At 36.9% G+C, this 27,776-nt stretch overlaps 1 protein-coding gene across 1 annotated transcript in view; it reads left to right on the top strand.

Moving 5' to 3' along the window:
• Positions 1-17,484, top strand: part of CWF19L2 (CWF19 like cell cycle control factor 2) — a 209,204-nt gene extending 191,720 nt beyond the window's left edge. Inside the window, exons 18-19 of the mRNA XM_065882107.1 lie at positions 14,491-14,592; positions 17,341-17,484. Of these exons, the coding sequence (XP_065738179.1) occupies positions 14,491-14,592; positions 17,341-17,484 (246 nt within the window). The remainder of the gene's footprint in view (positions 1-14,490; positions 14,593-17,340) is intronic.
• The last annotated feature ends 10,292 nt before the right edge of the window (positions 17,485-27,776 follow it).

The following is a 27,776-nucleotide window of genomic DNA, read 5'->3' as shown; positions in this document are numbered from 1 at the left end:
TCTGGCTGGCTTGCCAAGACCACCCCAGTGTGCCCCCAAGTTTGCACTGGACTCCTACCTAGCCCCTACTGCTCTGCTGTTGCTCCCTGCTAAGGTCAAGGCTGCAATTGCCAACAAGAGTGCACACACTTGGAGGGAACAGGGCTTGGTTGAACCCTGGCCCTGCCTCTGATTAGGATGGGAGCAACATACTTGGGAGGGAGAGGAATCAGCCCCAGGGTGGAGACTGCCATTTCTTCTGTGCATGTCGGTGCACACACTTGGGAAGGAGTGGAACCAGCTCAGTTGTGTGACTCCAACTCCTCCAGCCCTGATCTAGCCTCTTACCAAAGTACACACATCAAGAAAAAAGTGGAACCACTTCAAAGTGCAGCCCCAAGCCCTCAGTCCCTGACCATGCTCACAATTAAGGTAGAGACTGCCATCACACCTGGGAGAAGTGCAGGTCCCTCAGGGCTCCTGCTTCAGCTCGTGGGCCTGGATCCCACCCCCAGTAGGGCAGTGACTGCCACTGAGCATAGGAGAAGCCCCAGCTCAAACATGGCTCTGGCTCTACCTCCCACCAAGGCAGTGGCTGTCAGGGCACCCTGGGCTTACTTCAGATTGAGCTCCCACTGGAACCACTGTGCACACACAGACTGCATTGGGATGCTCCCACACAAGGACATATCTTCGAGACCAGGATAGGTAACTCTTTCACCTACTGTCATGCAGACAAAGGAATATGTTTCAAATGAAAAAACAAGAAAAGAAAAATGAATAAAACCCTACTGAAACAGAGATAAATAATTTACCTGATAAGGAGTTCAGAGCAATAGTAATAAGAATGCTAACTCAAGTTGGGGAAAAAAATAAATGAACAGAGTGGGAATTTGAACAAAGAACTAGAAAATATTAGAAAGTACCAATCAGAGCTGAAGAATGTAATAACTGAAATGAAAAATACACTAGAAGGAATTAGCCACAGATTAGGTGATATAGAAGAATGCATAAGCAACCTGGAATATAGTGAAAATCACCCAATCAGAACAGGGAAAATAAAAATTTTTTTAAATGAGCCTAGCTTAAGGGACCTCTGGGACAACATCAGGCATTCTAAATTTGCATTGTAGGGATCACAGAAAGAGAAGAGAGAGAGAAAGGGATAGAAAATGTATTTGATGAAATTTTGGCTGAACCTGAAGAAGGAAATAGATATCCAGGTATAGGAATCACAGAGAGTCCCAAAGAAGATGAACCCAAAGAGAACCACACCAAGACATATAATAACTAAAATGGGAAAAAATAAAGGTAAAGAGAGAATTTTAAAGTCAACAACAAAAAACAGTTACGACAAGGGAATTTCCATAAGGCTATCTGCTGGTTTTTCAGCAGAAACTTTGCAGGCCAAAAGGGAGTAGCATGATATATTTAAAGTGCTAAAAGGAAAAAACTAAAGAGTTCATCAGTACTAAAGTGACCTTACAACAAATGTTAAGGGGTCTTCTTCAGGTGAAAAAGAAAGGACCAAAACAAGAAATAAGAAAATACAGGACGGGAAAAACCTCACTGTTAAAGGCAAGTAAAAGCAGTGGATCAACCACTTAAATGAACAATTAGAAAGGTTAAAAGACAAAGATTTTAAAATTAAATATAACTACAATGAACAGGTAAGGGATAGGCATAAAGATGTAAAATATGACATCAAAAATAGAAAGCATGAAGGGGAAATTAAAAAATATAGATCTTTTAGAATGTGTTTGAACTTAAATGACTATCAGTTTAAAATGATAGATATAGATATACATCAACATATGTGAGCTCCATGATAACCACTATATATGCAGTATTTTTGCTGGTAAGCCATCTAGTACCTATTGTAAGGTTGTTTTTTAAAACCTGGATATATACCTAAAATAAGTACCTGGAGGATTTTAATATTTTAAAATAACCAATAGAGACAGTAAGAAACATAACAAATTCTTGGAATGGTTGTTGTATATTCAACTTTGAAGTGTTTTCTTTTCTAAATGGTTGTTGTATATTCAACTTTGAAGTGTTTTCTTTTCTAAATCACCACATAGCGTTTTATCTGAGACTATTTGAGAGTAGCTGGGGAATGAACCAGATGACCTCTTGAGGTCACTCTTAGCTTAGGATTTGATAATTATGTGGATGGAGTTGTGAAGAGAACTTGAGTATAAGAGTAATTTCAAAGCAGGTCACTTTTTACAAGGTTAACAAACTTTCCAGTGTCTTTTTAAAATGATAATTATGTTTCTGAGCATGAAGTGAACAATCTTGATTTATTTTAACATTATTTTTATTCTGAAGAAACCTCATTATCCTTCTTTTAAAAAACTCTATGTCCTTAGTAGGTACATAAAGTATTTTATGTGCGTGTTGGGGATGTGCTGATTTTTTCTTTCATAGTGGATTCTTGGTTGTTAGTAGAGATTGACATATTTGTAATTCATTCTGATTCTCTGTTGATTTATGGTTTTATTTGTGTGAGTATAAGCTTCTCTTTTTATGTCTATTTTGTTTACTTTCTCTGGGTCTTTTGATTTCCTTGCAGTGTAGTGTGAAGTTCATGGATATATACAAGAAAAACAGGTCTGAATGTTCATTGCAGAGGAGTTGCATAATATTCAGTAACTTGTCAAGAAAGTGGTCTTTTTTCACAAGACAATTTTATTGAGATTTCACATGAATTCTTCCTCAACTTTTTCTTTTTACAACTTTATTGGAGTATAATTGCTTTACAATGATGTGTTAGTTTCTGCTTTATAATGAAGTGAATCAGTTATACATATACATATGTTCCCATATCTCCTCCCTCTTGTGTCTCCCTCCCTCCGACCCTCCCTAGTTCACCCCTCCAGGTGGTCACAAAGCACCGGGCTGATCTCCCTGTGCTATGCAGCTGCTTCCCACTAGCTATCTACCTTACGTTTGGTAGTGTATATATGTCCATGCCACTCTCTCACTTTGTCCCAGCTTACCCTTCCCCCACCCCATGTCCTTAAGTCCATTCACTAGTAGGTCTGTGTCTTTATTCCTGTCTTACCCCTAGGTTCTTCATGACATTTTTTTTTCTTAAATTCCATATATATGTGTTAGCATACAGTATTTGTCTTTCTCTTTCTGACTTACTTCACTCTGTATGACAGACTCTAGGTCCATCCACCTCATTACAAATAGCTCAATTTCATTTCTTTTTATGGCTGAGTAATATTCCATTGTATATATGTGCCACATCTTCTTTATCCATTCATCTGATGATGGACACTTAGGTTGTTTCCATCTCCTGGCTATTGTAAATAGAGCTGCAGTGAACATTTTGGTACATGACTCTTTTTGAATTATGGTTTTCTCAGGGTATATGCCCAGTAGTGGGATTGCTGGGTCGTATGGTAGTTCTATTTGTAGTTTTTTAAGGAACCTCCATACTGTTATCCATACTGGCTGTACCAATTCACATTCCCACCAGCAGTGCAAGAGTGTTTCCTTTTCTCCACACCCTCTCCAGCATTTATTCTTTCTAGATTTGTTATTGTTTCTAGATGATGGCCATTTTGACTGGTGTGAGATGATATCTCATTGTAGTTTTGATTTGCACTTCTCTAATGATTAACGATGATGAGCATTCTTTCATCTGTTTGTTGGCAGTCTGTATATCTTTGGAGAAATGTCTACTTAGGTCGTATGCCCATTTTTGGATTGGGTTGTTTGTTTTTTTGTTATTGAGCTGCATGAGCTGCTTGTAAATTTTGGAGATTAATCCTGTGTCACTTGCTCCATTTGCAAATATTTTCTCGCATTCTGAGGGTTGTCTTTTGGTCTTGTTTATGGTTTCCTTTGCTGTGCAAAAGCCTTGAAATTTCATTAGGTCCTATTTGTTTATTTTTGTTTTTATTTCCATTTCTCTAGGAGGTGGGTCAAAAAGGATCTTGCTGTGATTTATGTCAGAGTGCACTGCCTATGTTTTCCTCTAATAGTTTGATAGTTTCTGGCCTTACATTTAGGTCTTTAATCCATTTTGAGCTTATTTTTGTGTATGGTGTTATGGAGTGGTCTACTCTCATACTTTTACATGTCCCAGTCCAGTTTTCCCAGCACCACTTACTGAAGAGGCTGTCCTTTCTCCACTGTACATTCCTGCCTCCTTTATCAAAGATAAGGTGAACATATGTGTGTGGGTTTATCTCTGGGCTTTCTATCCGGTTCCATTGATCTATATTTTTGTTTTTGTTCCAGTACCATACTGTCTTAATTACTGTAGCTTTGTAGTATAGTCTGAAGTCAGGGAGCCTTATTCCTCCAGCTCCATTTTTCGTTCTCAACATTGCCTTGGCTATTCAGGGTCCTTTGTGTTTCCATACAAATTGTGAAATTTTTTGTTCTAGTTCTGTGAAAAATGCCAGTGGTAGTTTGATAGGGATTGCATCGAATCTGTAGATTGCTTTGGGTAGTAGAGTCACTTTCACAATGTTGATTTTTCCCATCCAAGAACATGATATATCTCTCCATCTATTTGTATCATCTTTAATTTCTTTCATCAGTGTCTTATAATTATCTGCATACAAGTCTTTTGTCTCCTTAGGTAGGTTTATTCCTAGATATTTTATTCTTTTTGTTGCAGTGGTAAATGGGAATGTTTTCTTGATTTCACTTTCAGATTTTTCATCATTAGTATATAGGAATGCCAGAGATTTCTGTGCATTAATTTTATCCTGCTACTTTACCAAATTCATTGATTAGCTCTAGTAGTTTTCTGTTAGCATCTTTAGGATTCTCTATGTATAGTATCATGTGATCTGCAAACAGTGACAGCTTTACTTCTTCTTTTCCGATTTGGATTCCTTTTATTTCCTTTTCTTCTCTGATTCCTGTGCCTAAAACTTCCAAAGCTATGTTGAATAAGAGTGGTGAGAGTGGACAACCTTGTCTTGTTCCTGATCTTAGTGGAAATGCTTTCAGTTTTTCACCATTGAGGATGATGTTGGCTGTGGGTTTGTCATTTATGGCCTTTATTATGTTGAGGAAAGTTCCCTCTATGCCTATTTTCTGCAGGGCTTTTATCATAAATGGGTGTTGAATTTTGTCGAAAGCTTTCTTTGCATCTATTTAGATGATGATATGGTTTTTCTCCTTCAGTTTGTTAATATGGTGTATCACGTTGATTGATTTCTGTATATTGAAGAATCCTTGCATTCGTGGAATAAACCCCACTTGATCATGGTGTATGATCCTTTTAATGTGCTGTTGGATTCTGTTTGCTAGTATTTTGTTGAGGAGTTTTGCATGTATGTTCATCAGTGATATTGGCCTGTAGTTTTCTTTCTTTGTGACATCCTTGTCTGGTTTTGGTATCAGGGTGGTGGTGGCCTTGTAGAATGAGTTTGGGAGTGTTCCTCCCTCTGCTATATTTTGGAAGAGTTTGAGAAGGATAGGTGTTAGCTCTTCTCTAAATGTTTGATAGAATTCGCCTGTGAAGCCATCTGGTCCTGAGCTTTTGTTTGTTGGAAGAATTTTAATCACAGTTTCAATTTCAGTGCTTGTGATTAGTCTGTTCATATTTTCTATTTCTTCCTGATTCAGTCTTGGCACATTGTGCATTTCTAAGAATTTGTCCATTTCTTCCAGGTTGTCCATTTTATTGGCATAGAGTTGCTTGTAGTAATCTCTCTTGACGTTTTGTATTTCTGTAGTGTCAATTGTTCTCCTTTTTCTTTTCTAATTCTATTGATTTGAGTCTTCTCCCTTTTTTTCTTGATGAGTTTGGTTAATAGTTTATCAATTTTGTTTATTTTCTCAAAGATCCAGCTTTTAGTTTTATTGATCTTTGCTGTCATTTCCTTCATTTCTTTTTCATTTATTTCTGATCTGATCTTTATGATTTCTTTCCTTCTGCTAATTTTGGGGGTTTTTTGTTCTTCTTTCTCTAACTGCTTTACGTGCAAGGTTAGGTTGTTTATTCAAGATGTTTCCTGTTTCTTGAGGTAGGATTGTATTGCTATAAACTTCCCTCTTAGAACTGCTCTTGCTGCATCCTGTAGGTTTTGGGTCGTTGTGTCTCCATTGTCATTTATTTCTAGGTATGTTTTGATTTCCTCTTTGATCTCTTCAGTGATCACTTGGTTATTAAGTATTGTTTAGCCTCCACGTGTTTGTATCTTTTACAGATTTTTCCTGTAATTGATATCTAGCCTCATAGCATTGCAGTCGGAAAAGATACTTGAAACAATTTCAATTTTCTTAAATTTACCAAGGCTTGACTTGTGACCCAAGATATGATCTATCGTGGAGAATGTTCCACTTGAGAAAAATGTGTATTCTGTTGTTTTTGGATGGAATGTCCTATAAATATCAATTAGGTCCATCTTGTTTAATGTATCATTTAAAGCTTGTGTTTCCTTATTCATTTTCATTTTGGATGATCTGTCCATTGGTGAAAGTGGGGTGTTAAAGTCCCCTACTATGAATGTGTTACTGTCAATTACTCCATTTATGGCTGTTAGTATTTGCCTTATGTATTGAGGTGCTCTTATGTTGGGTGCATAAATATTTACAATTGTTATATCTTCTTCTTGGATCAATCCCTTTATCATTATGTAGTGACCTTTTTTGTCTCTTGTAATAGTCTTTATTTTAACGTCTATTTTGTCTGATATAAGAATTGCTACTCCAGCTTTCTTTTGGTTTCCATTTGCTTGGAATATCTTTTTCCATCCCCTCACTTTCAGTCTGTATGTGTCTCTAAGTCTGAAGTGGGTCTCTTGTAGACAGCATATATATGGGTCTTGTTTTTGTATCCATTCAGCCAATCTGTGTTTTTTGGTGGGAGCATTTAATCTATTTACACTTAAGGTAATTAGGGATATGTATGTTCCTATTCCCATTTTCTTAATTATTTTGGGTTTGTTATTGTAAGTCTTTTCTTCTCTTGTGTTTCTTCCCTAGAGAAGATCCTTTAACATTTGTTGTAAAGCTGGTTTGATGGTGCTGAATTCTCTCAGCTTTTGCTTGTCTGTAAAGGTTTTAATTTCTCCATCATATCTGAATGAGATCCTTGCTGTGTAGGGTAATCTTGGTTGTAGGTTTTTCTCCTTCATCACTTTAAATATGTCCTGCCAGTCCCTTCTGGCTTGCAGAGTTTCTGCTGAGAGATCAGCTGTTAACCTTATGTGGATTCCCTTGTGTGTTATTTGTTGTTTTTCCCTTGCTGCTTTTAGTATGTTTTCTTTGTATCTAATATTTGACAGTTTGATTAATATGTGTCTTGGCGTGTTTTTCCTTAGATTTATCCTGTATGGGACTCTCTGTGCTTCCTGGACTTGACTAACTATTTCCTTTTCCATATTAGGGAAGTTTTCAACTATAATCTCTTCAAATATTTTCTCTGTCCCTTTTTCTCTTCTTCTTCTGGAACCCCTATAATTCGAATGTTGGTGCATTTAATGTTGTCCCAGAGGTCTCTGAGATAGTCCTCAGTTCTTTTCATTCTTTTTTCTTTATTCTGCTCTGCAGTCGTTATTTCCACTATTTTACCTTCCAGGTCACTTATCCATTCTTCTGCCTCAGTCATTCTGCTCTTGATCCCTTCTAGAGTATTTTTAATTTCATTTATTGAGTTGTTCATCATTGCTTGTTTCAATTAGTTCTTCTAGTTCCTTGTTAAATATTTCTTGCTTTTTCTCCATTCTATTTCCAAGATTTTGCATCATCTTTGCTATCATTATTCTAAATTATTTTTCAGGTAGACTACCTATTTCCTCTTTATTTGTTAGGTCTGGTGGGTTTTTATCTTGCTCCTTCATCTGCTATGTGTTTTTCTGTCTTCTCATTTTGCTTATCTTACTGTGCTTGGGGTCTCCTTTTTGCAGGCTGCAGGTTTGTAGTTCCCGTTGTTTTGGGTGTCTGTCCCCAGTGACTAAATTTGGTTCAGTGGGTTGTGTAGGCTTCCTGGTGGAGGGGCCTAGTGTCTGTGTTCTGGTGGATGAGGCTGTATCTTGTCTTTCTGGTGGGCAGGTCCACGTCTGGTGGTGTGTTTCGGTGTGTCTGTGGACTTATTATGATTTTAGGCAGCCTCTCTGCTAATGGGTGGGGTTGTGTTCCTGTCTTGCTAGTTGTTTGGCATAGGGTGTCCTTCACTGTAACTTGCTGGTCGTTGAGTGAAGCTGGGTGCTGGTGTTGAGATGGAGGTCTCTGGGAGATTTTCGCCGTTTGATATTATTTGGAGCTGGGAGGTCTCTTGTGGACCAGTGTCCTGAAGTTGGCTCTCCCTCCTCAGAGGCGTAGCACTGACTCCTGGCTGCAGCACCAAGAGCCTTTCATCCACACGGCTCTGAATAAAAAAACGGATGGATAGAAACCTAGGACAAATGGTGAAAGCAAAGCTATACAGACAATCTCACACAGAAACATACACACATAAAGAGGAAAAGGGGAAAAAATAATAAATCTTGCTATCAAAGTCCACCTCCTCAATTTGGGATGATTAGTTGTCTATTCAGGTATTCCACAGATGCAGTGTACATCAAATTGATTGTGAAGCTTTAATCCGCTGCTTCTGAGGCTGCTGGGAGAGACTTCCCTTTCTCTTCTTTGTTCACACAGCTCCCAGGGCTCAGCTTTGGATTTGGCCCTGCCTCTGTGTGTAGGTCGCCGGAGCGCGTCTGTTCTTCGCTCAGACAGGACGGGGTTAAAGGAGCAGCTGCTTCAGGGACTCAGGTTCTCTCAGGCCGGGGGAGGGAGGGGTGCAAATGCGGGGCGAGCCTGCGGCGCAAAGGCCAGCAGGACGTTGCACCAGCCTGAGGCGCGCCGTGCGTTCTCCTCGTGAAGTTTTCCCTGGATCCCGGGACCCTGGCAGTGGCGGGCTGCACAGGCTCCCATGAAGGGAGGTGTGGATAGTGACCTGTGCTCGCACATAGGCTTCTTGTTGGTGGCAGCAGCCACCTTAGCGTCTCACGCCCATCTCTGCAGTCTGCCCTGTTAGCCGCGGCTCGCGCCCGTCTCTAGAGCTCCTTTAAGCAGCACTCTTAAACCCCTCTCCTCGTGCACCAGGAAACAAAGAGGCAAGAAAAAGTCTCTTGCCTCTTCGGCAGGTCCAGAGTTTTCCCCGGACTCTCTCCCGGCTAGCCGTGGTGCAGTAACGCCCTGAAGGCTGTGTTCATGCCGCCAACCCCAGTCCTCTCCCTGCGCTCCTACCGAAGCCCGAGCGTCAGCTGCCAGCCGTGCCCGCCCCAGCGGGTGAGCAGACAAGCCTCTCGGGCTGGTGAGTGCCAGTCGGCATCGATCCTTTGTGCGGGAATCTCTTCGCTTTGCCCTCCGTACCCCTGTTGCTGTGCTCTCTTCCGGAGTTTCCGCTCCGAAGCTTTCCCCCTCCGCCACCCACAGTCTCCGCCCGCGAAGGAGCTTCCGAGTGTGTGGAAACTGTTCTTCCTTCACAGCTCCCTCCCACTGCTGCAGGTCCCATCCCTATTCTTTTGTCTCTGTTTATTCTTTTTCCTTTTGCCCTACCCAGGTGCGTGGGGAGTTTCTTGCCTTTTGGGAAGTCTGAGGTCTTCTGCCAGCATTCAGTAGGTGTTCTGTAGGAGTTGTTCCACGTGTAGATGTATTTCTGGTGTATCTGTGGGGAGGAGGGTGATCTCCGTGTCTTACTCTTCCGCCATCTTCCCCATTCCCCCCGCCATCTTCCCAATTCTCCCCCTCTACTTTTCAATATGATTTTTAACTGTAATTTTGTGTTAACTATAGCAGTTGAAAAACATCTAAGACGTCTTGGGTTTGACTTTCAAAGCTAAGCAAAGTCCACCTCAAGGAAAATTTGGGTTTACCCTAAGACCATCAAATATGAGGACAATTATACGAAGTCAGGATTAAAATCTGGAATATTAAAAGGGGAAAGCTCAAATACTACTGTTTTCCTATCATCAATAAAATTTTTTGCTGTAATTCTGTCAGTACTCTTCATGGGTGGTGCCAACGTTCCAACTTCTATCCCTCTGGCTGGTCAAGGCAGGAAAAGGAAGTGCCAAATGTACATATACTTTTATACTGGATCCTTTGCAATGCCTACCGACTCACAACTCCTCAGGCAAGACATTAGGTTGTACCTTTTCTACCTGCAGTGAGAGAAGATTTCTTGTGGCACACAACTGTTCTTTGTTTAGAAATACTGTGTTCATTTTGCCATCTTGGCAATTATGCCATATGTTGTTGAGCTTTGGTATGTATTGATATATACAAATTACCACAAACTTAGTGCTTTAAAAACAGCACATTTGTTATCTCATAGTTCTGGAAGTCACAAATATGAACTTGGTTTTACTGGGCTAAGTCAAGGTGTTAGCAGGCCTACTTTTTTTTTTTTTTTTTTTGGAGGCTCTCAGGGAGAATCCATTCCCTTGCCTTTTTCAGTTTCTAGAAACCACCTGCATTCCATGGCTTGTGGTTCTTTCCTTTGTGTTCAAAGTCAACCAGTATAGCATTTTCCACTATTTCTCTGACTCTGATCCTCCTATCATATGCTATATAACCCAGGATAATCTCCCCATTTCAAGATCCCTAACTTAATTGTATCTGCAAAGTCCTTTTTGCCATATAACGTAACATATTCATGGCAAATATGGGATAGGAGAATTGACATATTTAGGAAGCCATTTTTTCTGCCAAACACAGTGTAATACAAACAAAAAGCAAGGGCACTGTCATCATAAATTGCTTTCTGAAGTTATCTCTTCCTCGAAGTACTGCTCTTTAATTGATGTAGTCTACAACATGATTTTAGCCGTTCAAATTCCTGTCTCACACGTTGATCTACTTCAGATAGCAAAAATATTTTAATGATAATAAAGGCCATATATGACAAACCCACAGCCAACATCATCCTCAATGGTGAAAAACTGAAACCATTTCCACTAAGATCAGGAACAAGACAAGGTTGCTCACTCTCACCACTATTATATATCATTGTTTTGGAAGTTTTAGCCACAGCAATCAGAGAAGAAAAAGAAATCCAAATCAGAAAAGAAGAAGTTAAGCTGTCACTGTTTGCAGATGACATGATACTATACGTAGAGAATCCTAAAGATGCTACCAGAAAACTACTAGAGCTAATCAATGAATTTGGCAAAGTAGCAGGCTACAAAATTAATGCACAGAAATCCCTTGCATTCCTATACACTAATGATGAAAAATCTGAAAGAGAAATTAAGGAAACACTCCCATTTACCACTGCAACAAAAAGAATAAAATACCTAGGAATAAACCTAAGGAGACAAAAGACCTGTATGTAAAAAACTATGAAACTGATGAAAGAAATTAAAGGTGATACAAACAGATGGAGAGATATACCATGTTCTTGGATTGGAAAATCAACATTATGAAAATGACTCTAGTACCCAAAGCAGTCTGCAGATTCAGTGCAATCCCTATCAAACTACCAAAGGCATTTTTCACAGAACTAGAACAAAAAATTTCACAATTTGTATGGAAATACAAAAGACCCTGAATAGCCAAAGCAATCTTGAGAAAGAAAAACGGAGCTGGAGGAATCAGACTCCCTGACTTCAGACTATACTACAAAGCTACGGTAATCAAGACAATATGGTACTGGAACAAAAACAGAAATATAGATCAATGGAACAGGATAGAAAGCCGAGATAAACCCATGCACCTATGGTCACCTTATTTTTGATAAAGGAGGCAAGAATATACAATGGAGAAAAGACAGCCTCTTCAATAAGTGGTGTGGGGAAAACTGGACAGCTACATGTAAAAGAATGAAATTAGAACACTCCCTAACACCATACACAAAAATAAACTCAAAATGGATTAAAGACCTAAATGTAAGGCCAGACACTATAAAACTCTTAGAGGAAAACATAGGCAGAACACTCTATGACATAAGTCACAGCAAGATCCTTTTTGACCCATCTCCTAAAGAAATGCAAATAAAAACAAAAATAAACAAATGGGACCTAATGAAACTCAAAACTTTTGCACAGCAAAGGAAACCATAAACAAGACCAAAAGACAGCTCTCAGAATGGGAGAAAATGTTTGCAAATGAAGCAACTGACAAAGGATTAATCTCCAAAATTTACAAGCAGCTCATGCATCTCAGTATCAAAAAAACAAGCAACCCAATCCAAAAATGGGCGGAAGACCTAAATAGACATTTCTCCAAAGAAGATATACAGATTGCCAACAAACACATGAAAGAATGTTCAACATCATTAATCATTAGAGAAATGCAAATCAAAACTAAAATGAGCTATCACCTCACACCTGTCAGAATGGCCATCATCAAAAAATCTACAAACAGTAAATGCTGGAGAGGGTGTGGAGAAAAGGGAACCCTCTTGCACTGTTGGTGGGAATGTAAATTGATATAGCCACTATGGAGAACAGTATGGTGGTTCCTTAAAAAACTAAAAATAGAAATACCATACCACCCAGCAATCCCACTTCTTGGTATATACCCTGAGGAAACCATAATTCAAAAAGATTCATGTACCACAATGTTCATTGCAACTCTATTTACAGTAACCAGGACATGGAAGCAACCTAAGTGTCCATCAACAGATGAATGGATAAAGAAGAAGAATTGGCACATATATACAATGGAATATTACTCAGCCATAAAAAGAAACGAAATTGAGTTATTTGTAGTGAGGTGGATGGACCTTGAGTCTGTCATACAGAGTGAAGAAAGTCAGAAAAAGAAAGACAAATACCGTATGCTAACACATATGTATGGAATATAAAAATAAAATGATCATGAAGAACCTAGGTGCAGCATTGGGAATAAAGACACAGACCTACTAGAGAATGGACTTGAGGACACAGGGAGAGGGAAGGGTAAACTGGGACAAAGTGAGAGAGTGGCATGAACACATATACACTACCAAATGTAAAACTGATAGCTCGTGGGAAGCAGCTGCATAGCACAGGGAGATCAGCTCGGTGCTTTGTGACCACCTAGAGGGGTGGTGTAAGGAGGGTGGGAGGGAGGGAGACGCAAGAGGGAAGAGATATGGGGATATATGTATATGTATAGCTGATTCATTTTGTTATAAAGCAGAAACTAACACACTATTGTAAAGCAATTATACTCCAATAAAGATGTTAAAAATATATACATATATATATATGTATTTTAACGGAGCCTTCCATTTCTTTTTCTTTGACTATCAGATTTGCACAAAGTGCTATTAATAGATGGAAATGAAAGTCATATTTGAATAATATTCTCTGTGCCAAGCATTTATATACATTTTTCTATTTGATCTTCACAGCAAACTTCTGAGCTCTTCATATTTCTCATGAGACTCACAGATGTTAAATAACTTGCCTGAAGTTACGTAGTTATAAGTATCAGAGCTGTGATTAGAGCCATGTCTTTCTCTTTATTTTTTTCCTAATTGTCTGTGTCATACATGTTTTCACATTTTATTTTAAAATGTGAAAATATTTTTTAAAAGCACAAACTAGTAACCCATTTCTCTGCATTTTACGTATTGTACTATTTTGTAAACTGATTATTTTTTAATTATGCTTTTCCTATAACCTGAACAACTCTTTATAATCCCCAATTTTAATTGCTTTATACTATTTCAAGATGACCACTCTTCTTCCACTATACCATACTATCTCTTTCCAAGTCATGCCTTCCTGAGGACACAATACAAAATATATATAGTTAAGTAGAAATATGTAATTCACTGCCAAAATTAGTAAATGCTGACTGTATAAGGGTATTAGAGGAGAGAGATATTACTTTAAATTGACCAGTGTGAATACTTTCTAGTGACAGAATAAGGGCTTGAAGGAAAAACTTGCAAGGACACAAGATCTACTTAACTTTTAAAGCTAGAAATTATGGCCTTTTCCAATCAAGATAGTGTTTAAAATACTTCACGCATGCACACGTGTGTGTGTGTTTGTGTGTCTGTGCGTGAGTGTGTATAGAAAGAGGGAGGGATAAAAGAGAGGGAAAGATAATAGTTAATCGTGGAAATATTTTGAAACAAGGTTGGTAAACTAAAAATTTCTATACCCACCTCACCAGTTAATAAAAAACTATGATTGTTCATGTTTAATTTATCTTTGATCAGTAAATAGTAGTATAATCTCAGGAATGTTATACCTCTGCATTGTGAGGAAAATATAAAAAAGCATATCCTTAATCTCTATTTGCATAATCTAAGGAAAATTACTCGGTTGTTATATATTTTTAAAATGCCTTTTCTTTCCTGTTTCCCCATAAGACAGAAAAATAATTGGTTCTGATTATAATTGCTGGATATTATAAAGCACTATCTAGCTGAAAGGCTACCAAATGAAATGTTTTATTTAAGAAGTTAGGTTATTGTTTAAATACCTATAGAACTGGAAATTCAGTGTATACGTTTGTCTTGAGTGATGCTTAATTAGGAAGAGGGATTAAGCATAACTTTCTGATTTCATGCTGTATTCATGTGTGATTTATCTATTTATTTAGGTACCCAGAGGCTTACCTTACTTCTCTGTGAATTTTGGCCTCCAGGGAGGGTTTGCCCATGTCATTGAAGATCAACACAAATTCCCTCATTACTTTGGAAAGGTATGCTCACAAATTTAGTAAACCAGAGTTTAGCAACTTTGTAACACTTTTCTTTTGAAGGGAAATCAAAACTTTGGGCACAATATATAGTGAAGTTGGTTATTACTGTTCCACCCAAGTTTTAGAGGGAGTACCCAGAAACTGTTAATAAATATATCCCAGAATATTTATTATAACAGGAATATTACTTTGTAACCAAACATTTGTTGACAGTGTCAATGGTGACTATAATGTTTTTCCTGTGGAGTCAGCCAGGCTTGTGCTGAGAGTGATTGATGATAATTGATAATGATGATAACCCACTCATTGAGGGTTTACAATGAGCCTGTTACTGTTCTGAGCACTCAGTTAATGCTCACAATAACTCTATTATATAGATATTTTTATACTTTCATTTTATAGATGATGAAACTGAGCTACAGAGAGGCTATATAACTTCCCCATGGTCATGTGCTAATAAGTGACAGAAACAAGGGGTGCATAAGCTCATGGTTGAACTAGAGAACAAATGATCTCACATCTTCATTTATAATTAAGAATGATATAGTCCAAGAATGTGTCACTCATTTCACACAGATAGTTTCTGGACAGATACTAGAGTGTAGATCTTTCATTTTTTGCTAGTGGATTTTTTCTGTTACTACAGATTGCCTTCTAGGGTTATAGTCCTTAAACTTAAGGTCTACTGAGTATCTGGGAAGTATGTAAGTTAGTATCAGGGACTAGAATGAAATTAGTGTAGCTGTTGAAGCAATCAAAAGAAGTCTGGGCAATAACAGCTCTAGAAGTGACCTTTCAATCTAGTATAACTCAGGCCTTTCTCTCTAAATTAGAGGAGCCTAGATGAACTCTGTCCATGGTTTCCTGTTCTTTCTCCCCACTTTCATCTCCTGTGTAAGATCATTTTCTGCAAAGAATAGTGACATGTAAGAGGTTTGGACTCAAAAATGTTTATGCTGTTATCCTTAAAGGTTAACTAGAGGCCTAAAATCACATTCATCTATGAACTGTTGAGATATGTTACAGAAACTTGTCTGAGAATTTTTCAGAATATCTTTTCCCAGAGTTAATTAGAAATTTGTTTTCATTGCTCTGAAAAATTCTGTTGTTATTCAATAGAGCTTTATAACTCAAAGCTTTATGACCCTGCATTTATTTCTTTCAAAAAAAGGAAACTTAATTCTAGTGAAAATGAAGTAAAATATCAATTTTTTAACTTGCATAAATTTAATTGGGAGATCGCCCCCCCCAATATTATGCATGTGCTATGATTTTTATGATACCGTTTTAATGTTAAAAGGAAAGCTTCTTTAGTTAGCATTACATCATTGATCCGTTTTCCCCAAAATCTTCTTTCCAAGAAACAGCCTATGAGACCAAAACTCCCTTCAGCCTGCAGTTGTTTAGAGAGCAAGAAGGGTTGGTCTCTTTTCATTAACATCTGCTTCAGTAACAGAAAAAGAATCAGTCCTTATATGGTACACATGAGACAAAACTTGATGCTTTATAGACAGTTTTAGATCAATTTATAAGCTAGGCTTTCTTAAACTACATTGCTAGTGATTGGCTGGTGCCAAGAAACTCTTGCATTAAATCTAAATGTGCCCTTTTTTTAAACTATGTCTCTTAACCCCTTTATTTCCCTTTCCCACTGAAAAGAGGTTTCCTTTTCCACGAAGCTTTTCCTGATTTTTCCAACAATTAGAATCTTCTTTCTTTTTGAGTTTCCATGTAGTCTGCTTTGACATTTGCCTTATTCTGCTTTATAACTCCCACCACAGCTCCACATTCTGTTATGAGCTTTCTGAAGACAGAGAAATGTATTTTAGTTATCTCTGTATCCCCTACAATATTTGGCACTTGCTTGTACATAGTATGTCCCTTTAGTATATTTGTTAAGATGAAGAACCTATGTCTTAGAGTGATTAGGTCCAAGGTCTTACCACACAATCCTGCAGACCTAGACTGAATATGCAGAACTCAACCCTTAGCCCAAGATTTTCCTGTATTACCGTACTTCCCTTCCTCGAAGCATTATAAATCTCCCCCATATCTTTCTGTACATGGATACTCACTATCATAAATTTGATTAATTTCTGTAGCTGATAGCACAGGAAGAGGATCATGAAGGAAATGATCTAGAATAATAAGCAGACAGAAATCCATTCCTTTCAGGGCTTGGGAATGTGATTTTTTAAATGAAGGTGATTTATAATTTCTAATTCTTGGTTTGCTTAGATTAGTACTAAAATATGATTTTGTTTCCTGAAAAAATATCTACAGCTAATAGTAGAAGAAACTGGCTTTTAACTATACTGGGTAGTAAGGAGAACATTAGCCTGAGATTCAACTGTAGTTGAACAACCAAGTTAATAATTGCTACATGTTGATCAACTTTTTCTTCAAACTTTTACCAGAGCAGCTAATAAGGACCAAATTAGTTAAATTCCATTTTCTCTTCCTCCTCTTTGCTGCTGTCTGATAGATGTGTTAACAAGCAACAAAATAGACAAATTGTTTGACAGGAGACACAGCTAGGACCCCTAGAATCACAAGGTTTGCATAGTTAGAGCTAAATGAAAAGAATGTTTATTTTTAACTTGAAACTAATACCTATGTAAAATTTGATCATCCTCACGGAGAAACTACTTAATGTTATATTTAGTAACAGAATAAATAGAAATAGTTTCATTCCTGTTTTTAGTATTTATACATGCACGTGTTTGTATTTTTCTCATTCTTTGAAAGGAAATCATTGGTGGGATGCTGGATGTAGAACCAAGACTTTGGAGGAAAGGGATCCGAGAAAGCTTTGAGGATCAGAGGAAGAAAGTACTGCAGTTTGCTCAGTGGTGGAAACCATTTGACTTCACCAAAAATAAAAAATGTTGAGACATACCTTTCATTTTTTATTTCCTCTTCATATTTCTTTCAGTTTTATTTCCATTGCATCTAACTAAACAACTGATCATCAGGTAATAGGAAGAGAATCATGATCTGGGTTTATGACAACTGCATCATTGGATTATGTCGGTTTCCTTCCCCACCTGCTCCTGTGGACTTCATTGTAGTAACTGTGGAGCAAGACCAGTTATGTCATGTGACCTGTTCATGTCCTGTTCTGTACCTCTGTCTTGGTATTCTGAACTATTTATATTAACATATAGAAAGACTTTTTTGAAGGATTATCTAGGAAGTATAGCAAATCATTGCTTCAGAGGGAAGCGGGTCTGCTTCAAGTTTGAGTCTGCTGACTAGCTTCTTTTGCATTTTTTAAACTAAGAGTTGGCATATTTAGTAATAATTGAAATTTCTTTTCACAGCATTTTATAGAAGCTCTTAATTTTCTACCAATAGCATATATATTACTACTATTCTTTTTATTAAAGGAATAAAGAATGTCCCAAAAGTAATTAAGAATTAAATAAGGTATATAACATGTTCATGATTTGTTTTTATTTCTGTATTTTTAAATAGTGTCTTTGAATTTTGGTGATTTTAAAAGTAATTGTTCCAGAAATTACAGTTTACAGTTGTTTGGGGTTTGTATGAAAGTTAAAAATTTTAGCCAAATCATCATTTTGGGGTTGTATTGATTATTACAAAATCTTAAGTAATGTGAGTATTTTTAGTGTCAGGAACACATTCTGTTGTCCCATTTGATCTAAGGTTCTTCATTTTCCTTTATTCTTACACTTGGTGTGAAGAGAAAAACCCTATACGTATAAAATATGGCCATGGTCTCTAAGAGTGTTCCTACTTTATTTTTTATATGGAAGATATTTTTGTAGTAACCCTTCTTCAAAGATGTTGATTTTTTTGGAGCGGAACCTTGACGTTTTGTCATGCAATGTTGAATATTTAGAATCAATGTGACATGTACTCTAGAGTAACTCCTAACTCGACGTAGTTATTTTTAATATTGAAATCTCATTTCTTTAGTATCTTGAAAAAAGAGAAATGTTTATGTTCTATCTGAAGTTTTAAAATTTTAATAAAAGTTGGAAGTTTAATGGTTTCAGATTCTCAATATTTGCAAATTGGATTTAAGTTATCACATTGATACTTGATAGTATTTTATTTTTTTGCTGTTTTCAGACTCTTTTGGCCTTGCTGCAAAGTCTCAGAGGAATCTTTAACATTCATTTATTCAATCAGTGAGTTAACAAACATTTGTTTGCAGGGCATTTTGTTGCATACTGGTAGTACAAAAATAAAAAATACTTCCTATACCTTAAAATTATTTCATAGTTTAGTGGTGCAAGAGATATGTTCAAAAATAATTACAGCACAATAAGTTCTAATGCAAGATATGTGCCAAGTATGTTCAAGTCCAGTGCTAAAGGACTATTTACACCTCCTCTGTCTTCATTATTAGCTGATGAATCTTGCTTCCTGTTTTACTGAGAAAATAGAACTAAATAGAAGGGAGTTTCTACCACATCTAATTAATATACCTGCATCTGTACCCAGGTACTCCGCTTCTCCTCTTGATAACTGTAGGTAAATTATTTTGTTGTCCTTACCTAGAGCTAGTCAACTCATTTATGTACTACTAGATTTCATCCTTTTTCACCTACTCAAATGCCTCTACCCTCTGAATTATTAGATTTTTTTCCTCTCTATAAGATTATTTCAATTAGCATACAAAACCTTTTATAATATATCAACAACAAGCCCTGGCATCATACTGCCACCCCTAGCCATTTCTCTTCTCCAGTTGAGCAAAATTCATTAAAAAAAAATCTGTTTCCTTTCCTTCCATCTTCTTCCTGTTCTCAGTAGTTAGACTTCATCCTCACTATTCTACTAGTTTTAGTTTTGTTTATGGTAAGGTCCTCAGTTCCTTCCACATTACCAAATCAAATAATTTATTCTCAGTGCTCATCTTACTCTATCAGCTTCATTGGCGGACTTGATCACTTCCCCTTTTTGAAACACTATTTTTACTTTGCTTCTAGAACACTGTCTCTTATTTATCCTCTTTCCTTACTGGCTGCATCCTCTCAATCTCCTTTGCTGGTTTCTCCTCTTGTCAACTTCTAAGTGTTGAAATGCCTATTCTCAAACCATAACTACTGTATTCACTCTCTCCCAAGGTAATTTTCTCAATAAAATGGTCTTAAATACTATTTTTAAGTTGGTTCATTTACTCAGCAAATATTTGAGTGTCTTCTATATGCCAGTCACTGGTCTGTGTGCAGGGGTTACATTAGTGAAGAAAACAAAAATCCCTGTATTTGAGGAGTTTACATTGTATCAGAGAAGACAGATAGTACACATTAGACAATAAATAAATTGTCTAGGAAATGTCAGAGGTGATAAGTACTATGGAAAAAGGAAAATAGAACAGAACAAGGAGGTTGTTTTCCAAATTTTTATTCACTTTGGACATCCTCACTGAATTCCAGAATCACATATCCAAATACAAACTTGACATCTGTTCTGTAACTGTATCGGTAGTAAGCATATATAAACTGAACTCCTGATTTTCCTCCTGTTCTAGTTATTTATAATAACCATTTCATTATATCTCATGGTTTTATAGGTGAGACGTTTGGTCAGGGCTCAGCTGGATGATTTGCCTCTGCTTCAAGATGTCCGGGGCCTCAGCTGGGATGGCTCAAATGTCTGGAGATGACTGGGGTCATATGTCTGGATACTCTGTTTTTCATACAGTGTATGTTGAAGCTGGAATCGTGGAAATGGTTCCTTTACTCACATGTGTGGTGCCTATAGTGGAATGAATGGAACAGCTGGGGACGGGCTTATAATACTCTTTTCTCCTATGGCAATTTCAGGGTAGTTGGACCTGCTATATGGCTTCTGGATTCCTCCAGAGCAAGCATTCCAAAAGACAGTTCCAAGAGATAAGAGGTGGAAGGTGCTAATCTTCTAGAGTCTGGTACAGTTTAACTTTTGCTGTGTTCTTTTTATGATAAAGTTGTCACAGAGCCCACCTACATTCAAGAAGAGGGGTCATAACCCTATCTCTCAGTGGGAGTAGTGTCAAATAATTTGTGGTCATCTTTAATTTACCACAGTCCACCCTCTGGCCACAAACTTATACTCCTCCTATGTGAAAAGCATATTCAAATCCACCCAGGAAAGTCCCATTCCAGTAGGGCATTAGGCTTAGGCTCAAAATTCAGGATCCCATCTAAATCAGGCCCAGACGGAGATGAGGTTACTCAGGTGCTTCAATCTGAAGACCTGTGAACTTAGACAAATTATCTGTACCTCTTACACACACACACACACACACACACACACACACACACATACACACTCTCAAACATACAGTAGTAAGAGAAGTATATAGTTACTGCAGTAGAAACATTCATTGAAAAAGATGGAAAACGATGCACATTTTAGTCACTGTTCACTAGTAATTCTAAAATTAAGTCAAGCATATGTTGCCAGTTGCTTGATTAGGGCCCCAGTCCTGCTTCTTGAGAATGACTCCATTGGGCTCTTTGCTCTGCCCTTTGCACTCTTGGTTCAACCCTCAGTCAGCCTTTGTTTTTCATAAGAAATAACTCAAGACTTACACTTCCAGCTAAGACAAAGTAACCACATTATCTTCCTGTCCAAAACAACTGAAAAATAGACAACATATATGAAAGGATGTTTTTTAAGACATGGGATATCAGGCAAGAAGGTATAATGATAATGAGCCCTAAGAGATGGGGGGAAAGTGAGATAAACCCTGTATTACCCTATCTTATTGCTGTGAGAGTTTCCACCTTGTGGTACAAGTTGGGAGAATCCAGGCAGAGCCAGCTGAACTAACTGAGTTGAGGAAGTAGAGCTATGAGTCTGGGGAGACTAAGACAACAGGACTGGTTACTAGAGAAGAGATTGCTACACAGAGAATTCTAGAGATCTTCAGAGGGTCCCCTTCTAGTATCTGTACAGTGACTAATTGTATGCATGTGAGGAAACTACCCAAGGCCAGGAAAAGATTGATCTACCCGAGATGATTAGAGGGAACCTTTCTTGATAGCTAGAATGGAAAATTTCAAGATTGACTAGGAATTGGGTAGAGTAATTGCAATGGTAATTGCAGTGTAGAATAATTATTCCAACACTTAGCACTGATCTAGTCTTGACAGACATCTTAAAAGCAAGAGGCAAAAGGCTCAAACTGTTTCCAAGTAACTGCATCTCGGAACAGAGCTTAAAAGTATGTATAGGAATAAAAATATATCCAGTAGTCACAATAAAAAATTCAAAGTGTCTGGCATCCAGTCAAAAATTACAAGGCATGCAAAGAAAGCAGCTACATGAATAAATATATAAGATTTTTTTCTTATTCTCTAGATTTCTTTAAAAGATATTTTACTTCTATAAACAAAACCCATATGAGGTTTATAACATATGTAAAAGCAAAATAAATGACAATAATAGCACAAGGGTGGGAAGGGGAGAAGTGAAAGTACAGGATATTGTACTATATTTGAAGCAGTATAACATAACTTGAATGTAGGCTGTGATAAAGATATGTAATTAACTCTAAAGCAGATCCTAAGATAAAAAAACGAGCAAATAGGGCTTCCCTGGTGTCGCAGTGGTTGAGAGTCCGCCTGCCGATGCAGGGGACACGGGTTCATGCCCTGGTCTGGAAAGGTCCCACGTGCCACGGAGCAGCTGAGCCCGTGAGCCATGGCCGCAGAGTCTGCACGTCCGGAGCCTGTGCTCCACAATGGGAGAGGCCGCAACAGTGAGAGGCCCGCATACCACAAAAAAAAAAAAACAAGCAAATAAAGATTTATAGCAAAAACCCAACAAAGAGGGTAAAATGAAACATAAAATAATCTAAATGAAGGCAGAAAAAGAAGAACAGGGAAACAAAGTATAAATGGGATAAAGAGAAAGCAAATAACAAGATGATAGATTTAAACCTAAACATTATATCAATAATATCCATTTTTTATTGCCATATAGCAAATTACCACAACTTTAGCAGCTTAAAGCAACAAATCTTTAATATCTCAGCTTCTGTGGGTCAGGAGTTCGGGCACAGCTTGACTGGGTCCTCTCTGCTTAGGATCTCACCAGGCCAAGGTGTCAGCTAGGACAGAGTTTTCACCTGGAGACTGAACTCAGAAAACATTCACTTCCATACTCACATGGTTCTTTGCAGCATTCAGTTCCTTGCAGCTAGAACTGAAAACTTCAGTTGTTTAATGGCTGTTGGCCAGAAGGTGCTCTCTGCTCCCCTAGGCATCAGCAATTTCTTACCACATGTGGTTCTCTAACATGGCCTATTGCTTCCTCACAACCAGCGACAGAGAGGGAGATTCCAGGAAGATGGCAGCTGAACTCTTACATAATACACAAAATCACATCTGTTGCCATATACTGTTGGTAGAGGCATGTCACAAGTCCTGGATCCCCACACTCAAGGGGATGCAATCACAAGGTTGTGAACACCAGGATTGGCACATAATGGAGGCCACCCTAAGAGTTTGTCCACCAAAAATATGCCATTTCACATTTTAAGAACCTTAAAACTTTCTTCTTTCATTTTTCCCACCTTGCCCTTTGTTTTTCTACATTTTATTTCTGTGTCTATTAGAATCTACAGAATACATTGTTATTTTTGCTTTAAACACCTGACTCTATTTTAAAGCAACTTTTTAATGAGGAAAAAAATTCTCTTATACATACACAAGTATTGCAATTTCCAGTACTCTGCATTCCTTTTAGTTGATCCAAATTCATATTTGGTGTCACCTTAGTAAATGGAAATAAAGTCAGTTTGATTTTTTTAGCCTTGTCTGTCCTGTGTACCTGTTGTTCCTAATTTATTTATTGATTCTGTAGCAATGTTTTTTTTTTTTTGGTTTCTCATTTTTTATAGCTAAGCAGTCTTCCTAGTTCTATTTTTTAAATCATCTTGTTTTTGAGCTTTTGTCTATTGCATTTAGATTTTCATCAAGTTGCTCAAGAAGCACTTTACGGAAATTTCTTTTGTGTGAGTTTTCTTCTAATCATGCTTTTTGTAGTTTGCATGCATTGTTTCAATTCATTTATACATTTATTCTTTACTCCTTTTTTCTTTTTTTTTTTGCTATGGTGTGTTTACAGAGTTGCCAGAATGTTTCTTTTCATCTTGTTCATGCTTGGAGATCTGTGTTGTACATTCTATCAGCAATAAAATTGCTTGGCTTTCCTCATACTTTTTAACTTGAACCAATTTGTTTTCCAGTCAGCACTGTAGTTTGAGACCTGGATAGTTCCTATTCTATCTACTTTTTCGTAGCCTGAGGGGATTGTGGGGAAGGGTGGAGAGTGGAGGTGTGATTAAGATGTTTTGTTAGAATTGCTGAGCTCTGTAAGTCTCTCTGTGAGATAGTAAATATTGTGTATCATAGTTCATATTGCCTAGTAGAAATCTTTCCATTCCCATTGGGAAAGATATGTGGGTTTTAAATTATTTCCCAACTCAGTGTTTAATACTGGAGCATTCACTTCAAAAAGTCATCTCCATTGTCCACGTTTTCATAAGTTAGCCCATTTCTCTCCAGCCTTTTCCAATATTTTCTCAATGAAAAGAGGGAGGCAAATAAGAGAGAAAAGATATGACTGAGTTTGTTTCTTTTCATAATTTGGGGTATTAGTGACAATTCTGAAAACTTAGTAAACTCATTGAAGTTTTCCTTAATTTTTGAATTTAATTCATTTATTCTTAATTCTTTTATTGATCAATATTTTTCTGCTTACTCTTTTAACTACATGTCATAGATTCTGATATAAAGTGTTTTCATTATTAGAAAATTTTACTTTCAGTTCGTATTTCTCATTTGACCCAAGGATTCTTTAAAATAAGGTTTATTAATTTCAGTAGAAGATCATTTTTGCTTTTTGAATTTGTTAGTAATTTCTAGTACTACATTGTGATCAGATATTTTTTGTTAATATTTCTGCTTTATGGAACTTTGTGGCCTCATATATGATTACTTTTTATGAATAGTTTATATGTACTTTAGATGGTATACAGTCTACTATCAGCATGTCAAGTTTGATTTATAGTCATAAAGTCTATGTTATGTTTAGGTCTTCTATATACATAGTCATTTTTTGTACACTTATTTTGTCTTGTACTTTGTTTTGTTAACGTCTTCTACTATTAGTGCAATTCTATCTTTGTCTTCCTGCATATTCTGGTTACAGTGTTATTTGGCACAAGTTAACTATTATCTTTATTTTGAATTGTGGCTCTTAGCATTAAAAGAGAGCTTTCTTTGTCACAATTTTCCTTTTTTGGCCTGGATTATACTTTGCCTGGTACCCTTACTTTCTTACTGTTTTCATTTACCTAACATTCCATTGTCCATCCCATTATTTTTAGCCTTCTTAAATAACTTTCTTATATGTGTCATACTGTTGGTTCTTGCTTTGAGAGCCAGATTGGAAGCACTTTTCCTTTAATAGATGTGTCAAACCCATTTATATTTATTAATATGACTGAATGTTTGGTCTCAAGTCTTTCACAAAATTTTATAATAATTACATTTGCTCTGTTTATTTTTCCATGTAATGTACATTATTTGCTATTTCATTAAAAACTTTGTTGATATTTAGGAAGGTTTGAATTTTTGTTCTAGTGGTTACCATTTTACTTATACTTTATCCTCATTGTAATTAAATGTTTACTTTCTGATTTATCAGGTTTTTAAAACCCTTAATTCACACCTATTGCCTATATAGCATACAGCAATGAATGAGCTTATTCTACTTTCTTCTTTATGTTCCATTTTTTAGTTATCTTATTTCTACCTGGTCACAACATAAAATGTTTATATATTGGTTTTGCATTGTCATCCCTATTACTCATTTGTCATAAAGCTTCTTCGTATTTAATAAATATTATAAATGCTCAGCATCATTTTAATTTGTTTATTGGCTGAAGTTTTCTCAAGTCATCTCTTGCTTGAATGAAGCTCATTCATTACTAGATTCCTCATTAGTGGCTCATGGGTACACAATTATCTAATTTCTTATATTTAAAGATGTTTTTCTATAGTACTGATACTTGAAGGATAGCTTAGCTGAATATAAAACCCTTGATTCACACTTGTTCAGTTTTCTGAAAATTCTGTTCCATTGTTGCCTTGCCATATACATATGTGTGTGTGTGTGTGTGTGTGTGTGTGTGTATGTGATTTTGAGAAGACTGATGCCAGTCTAATTCTTTTGCCTTTACAGTTTATTTGGTCATGTAGCCTGTAATCCTTGAGGATTTTTTTTTTTTATTTCAAGTCTAAATAGTTTTAACAGGATATGTCTCAGAGTTGACATTCTAGGTTTACTTTTCCAGTTACCTTGAGATCCCTTTCAAAATGTAAATTCAGATCTTTTTCATTTGTAATTAAGTTTTTATAATTATAGTTTTAAGTATTAATTCTGTTACATTGTTTTTATTTTCTTCTTCAGAGACTCCAATTATACATGTGTTATTTCTCCTTTGTCCACCATTTCACTCTTTCTAACCCTGTTTCCTTTCTCATATTGCTTGCTATTTAGCATTTCTTCTTTGCCTCTTAAATTTTCATTTAGTCTGTTCTCTATGGGCACCTTGTAATTTAATCTTCATTTATGATATGATTTTGCCTTATCTTCCATTTCTTTCTTGAATTTAATCATCTCTCAATTATGCCAGTTATTTTTGCCTATTTCTGTTTTTTTTTTTTTTTTAATTTTTCTGAGTTTTCAAGTCAGGTTGCTTTTTATATACCCAAATGCTATTTGAGTGTTTTAATTCAGTTTGCTCTGTTTTGTTACAGTTTTCTATGATTGTTGTTTTGGTAGAGTTTGGTTGAATCCTTGGTTGATTGAATCTGCAGATGTGGAACCACAGATATGGAGGAACCACAGATATGGAGGGTCGACTCTAAATTATATTCTTACATTTTCAACTGTATGGAGGGTTGGCATACCCCTAACCTCCATGTTGCTCAAGGGTCAACTGTAATTTGAGGTTTGGATATATCCTATCTTTTCCTCAGGTTGAAGGTATGATTTTTATATAAATTTATTTGTTCTTGTTGTTCTTTATTGTTTCTGGTGGATATGGGGAGACAAAGATGTAGGTAGCTGCCATTCTTCTTTATTACCTAGAGGCTGTCTCTTGTTCACTCTTAAATCCACCTCAGTGAGGCCTCCAAAGCTGTTTATTTTTGGAAGCTACAATAGTAATGTTGATCCAGTTGCCCAATTCAAAGCAAATTAACCAAAAAGACTATTTCAGTCTTTATCTTAATTACGTTCTCTATAGGACTAAACATTGTTGAACATTACATGAAACTCTTTTTACTTTATTGGTGGCCCTGTCTCTGTTTTCTTATTCCTCTTTGTTTTTTTTTGTTTGTTTGTTTGTTTGTGGTACGCAGGCCTCTCACTGTTGTGGCCTCTCCCGTTGTGGAGCACAGGCTCAGCGGCCATGGCTCATGGGCCCAGCTGCTCCGCAGCATGTGGGATCTTCCCGGACTGGGGCATGAACCCTTGTCCCCTGCATCGGCAGGCAGACTCTCAGCCACTGCGCCACCAGGGAAGCCCTCCTCTTTGTTTTTTATTAATATAGTTTCTGGTTCCTTTTTCTTTGTACACCCCTGAAATGAGTTCTTTATCTAAATACCCCATAAGATACTTCAGAATCAACATATCCAAAATAAAACATATTTTACTCATTTCCAAATTTTTTCTTCCTCCAGTAGATCCAGTTTCGGTGAATGAATCTAACCATAACCAAGTAAGCCACACCCCAAATTTGAGTCATCTTTTGTGCCTTCTACATTCAATGACCAATTGTGTCCTGAACAATATACTTTTTTAACATCTCTCAAATATCCTCCTTATTCCCTTTGGTATGGCATTGCTTCAGACTTCTGTTATGTCTCTTCTGAATTATTGTATTAGCCTATTGTTTCCCTTTCAGTTTTGCTTTTTTCTTTCAATATCAGAATTATTTCTTTAAAAAATCATGTCATGCCTCTTCAGTGGTTCTTTTTCGCCTAAAGGATAAAATCCAAACACCACAGCATGGGAGAAATTCCTTTCATAATATGAGTTCATCCTACCTTTCTGTTGTCACTTCTTCCTTCTCATGATCATCTCACTTCTTCTCCTAGTCAATGAAAATCATAGTGAACAAACTTTAATTCCCCTAACATATCATG

Source organism: Phocoena phocoena, chromosome 8, assembly GCF_963924675.1.
Source record: "Phocoena phocoena chromosome 8, mPhoPho1.1, whole genome shotgun sequence".
NCBI lineage: Eukaryota > Metazoa > Chordata > Mammalia > Artiodactyla > Phocoenidae > Phocoena > Phocoena phocoena.
This window is presented reverse-complemented; position numbering and strand designations above follow the sequence as displayed.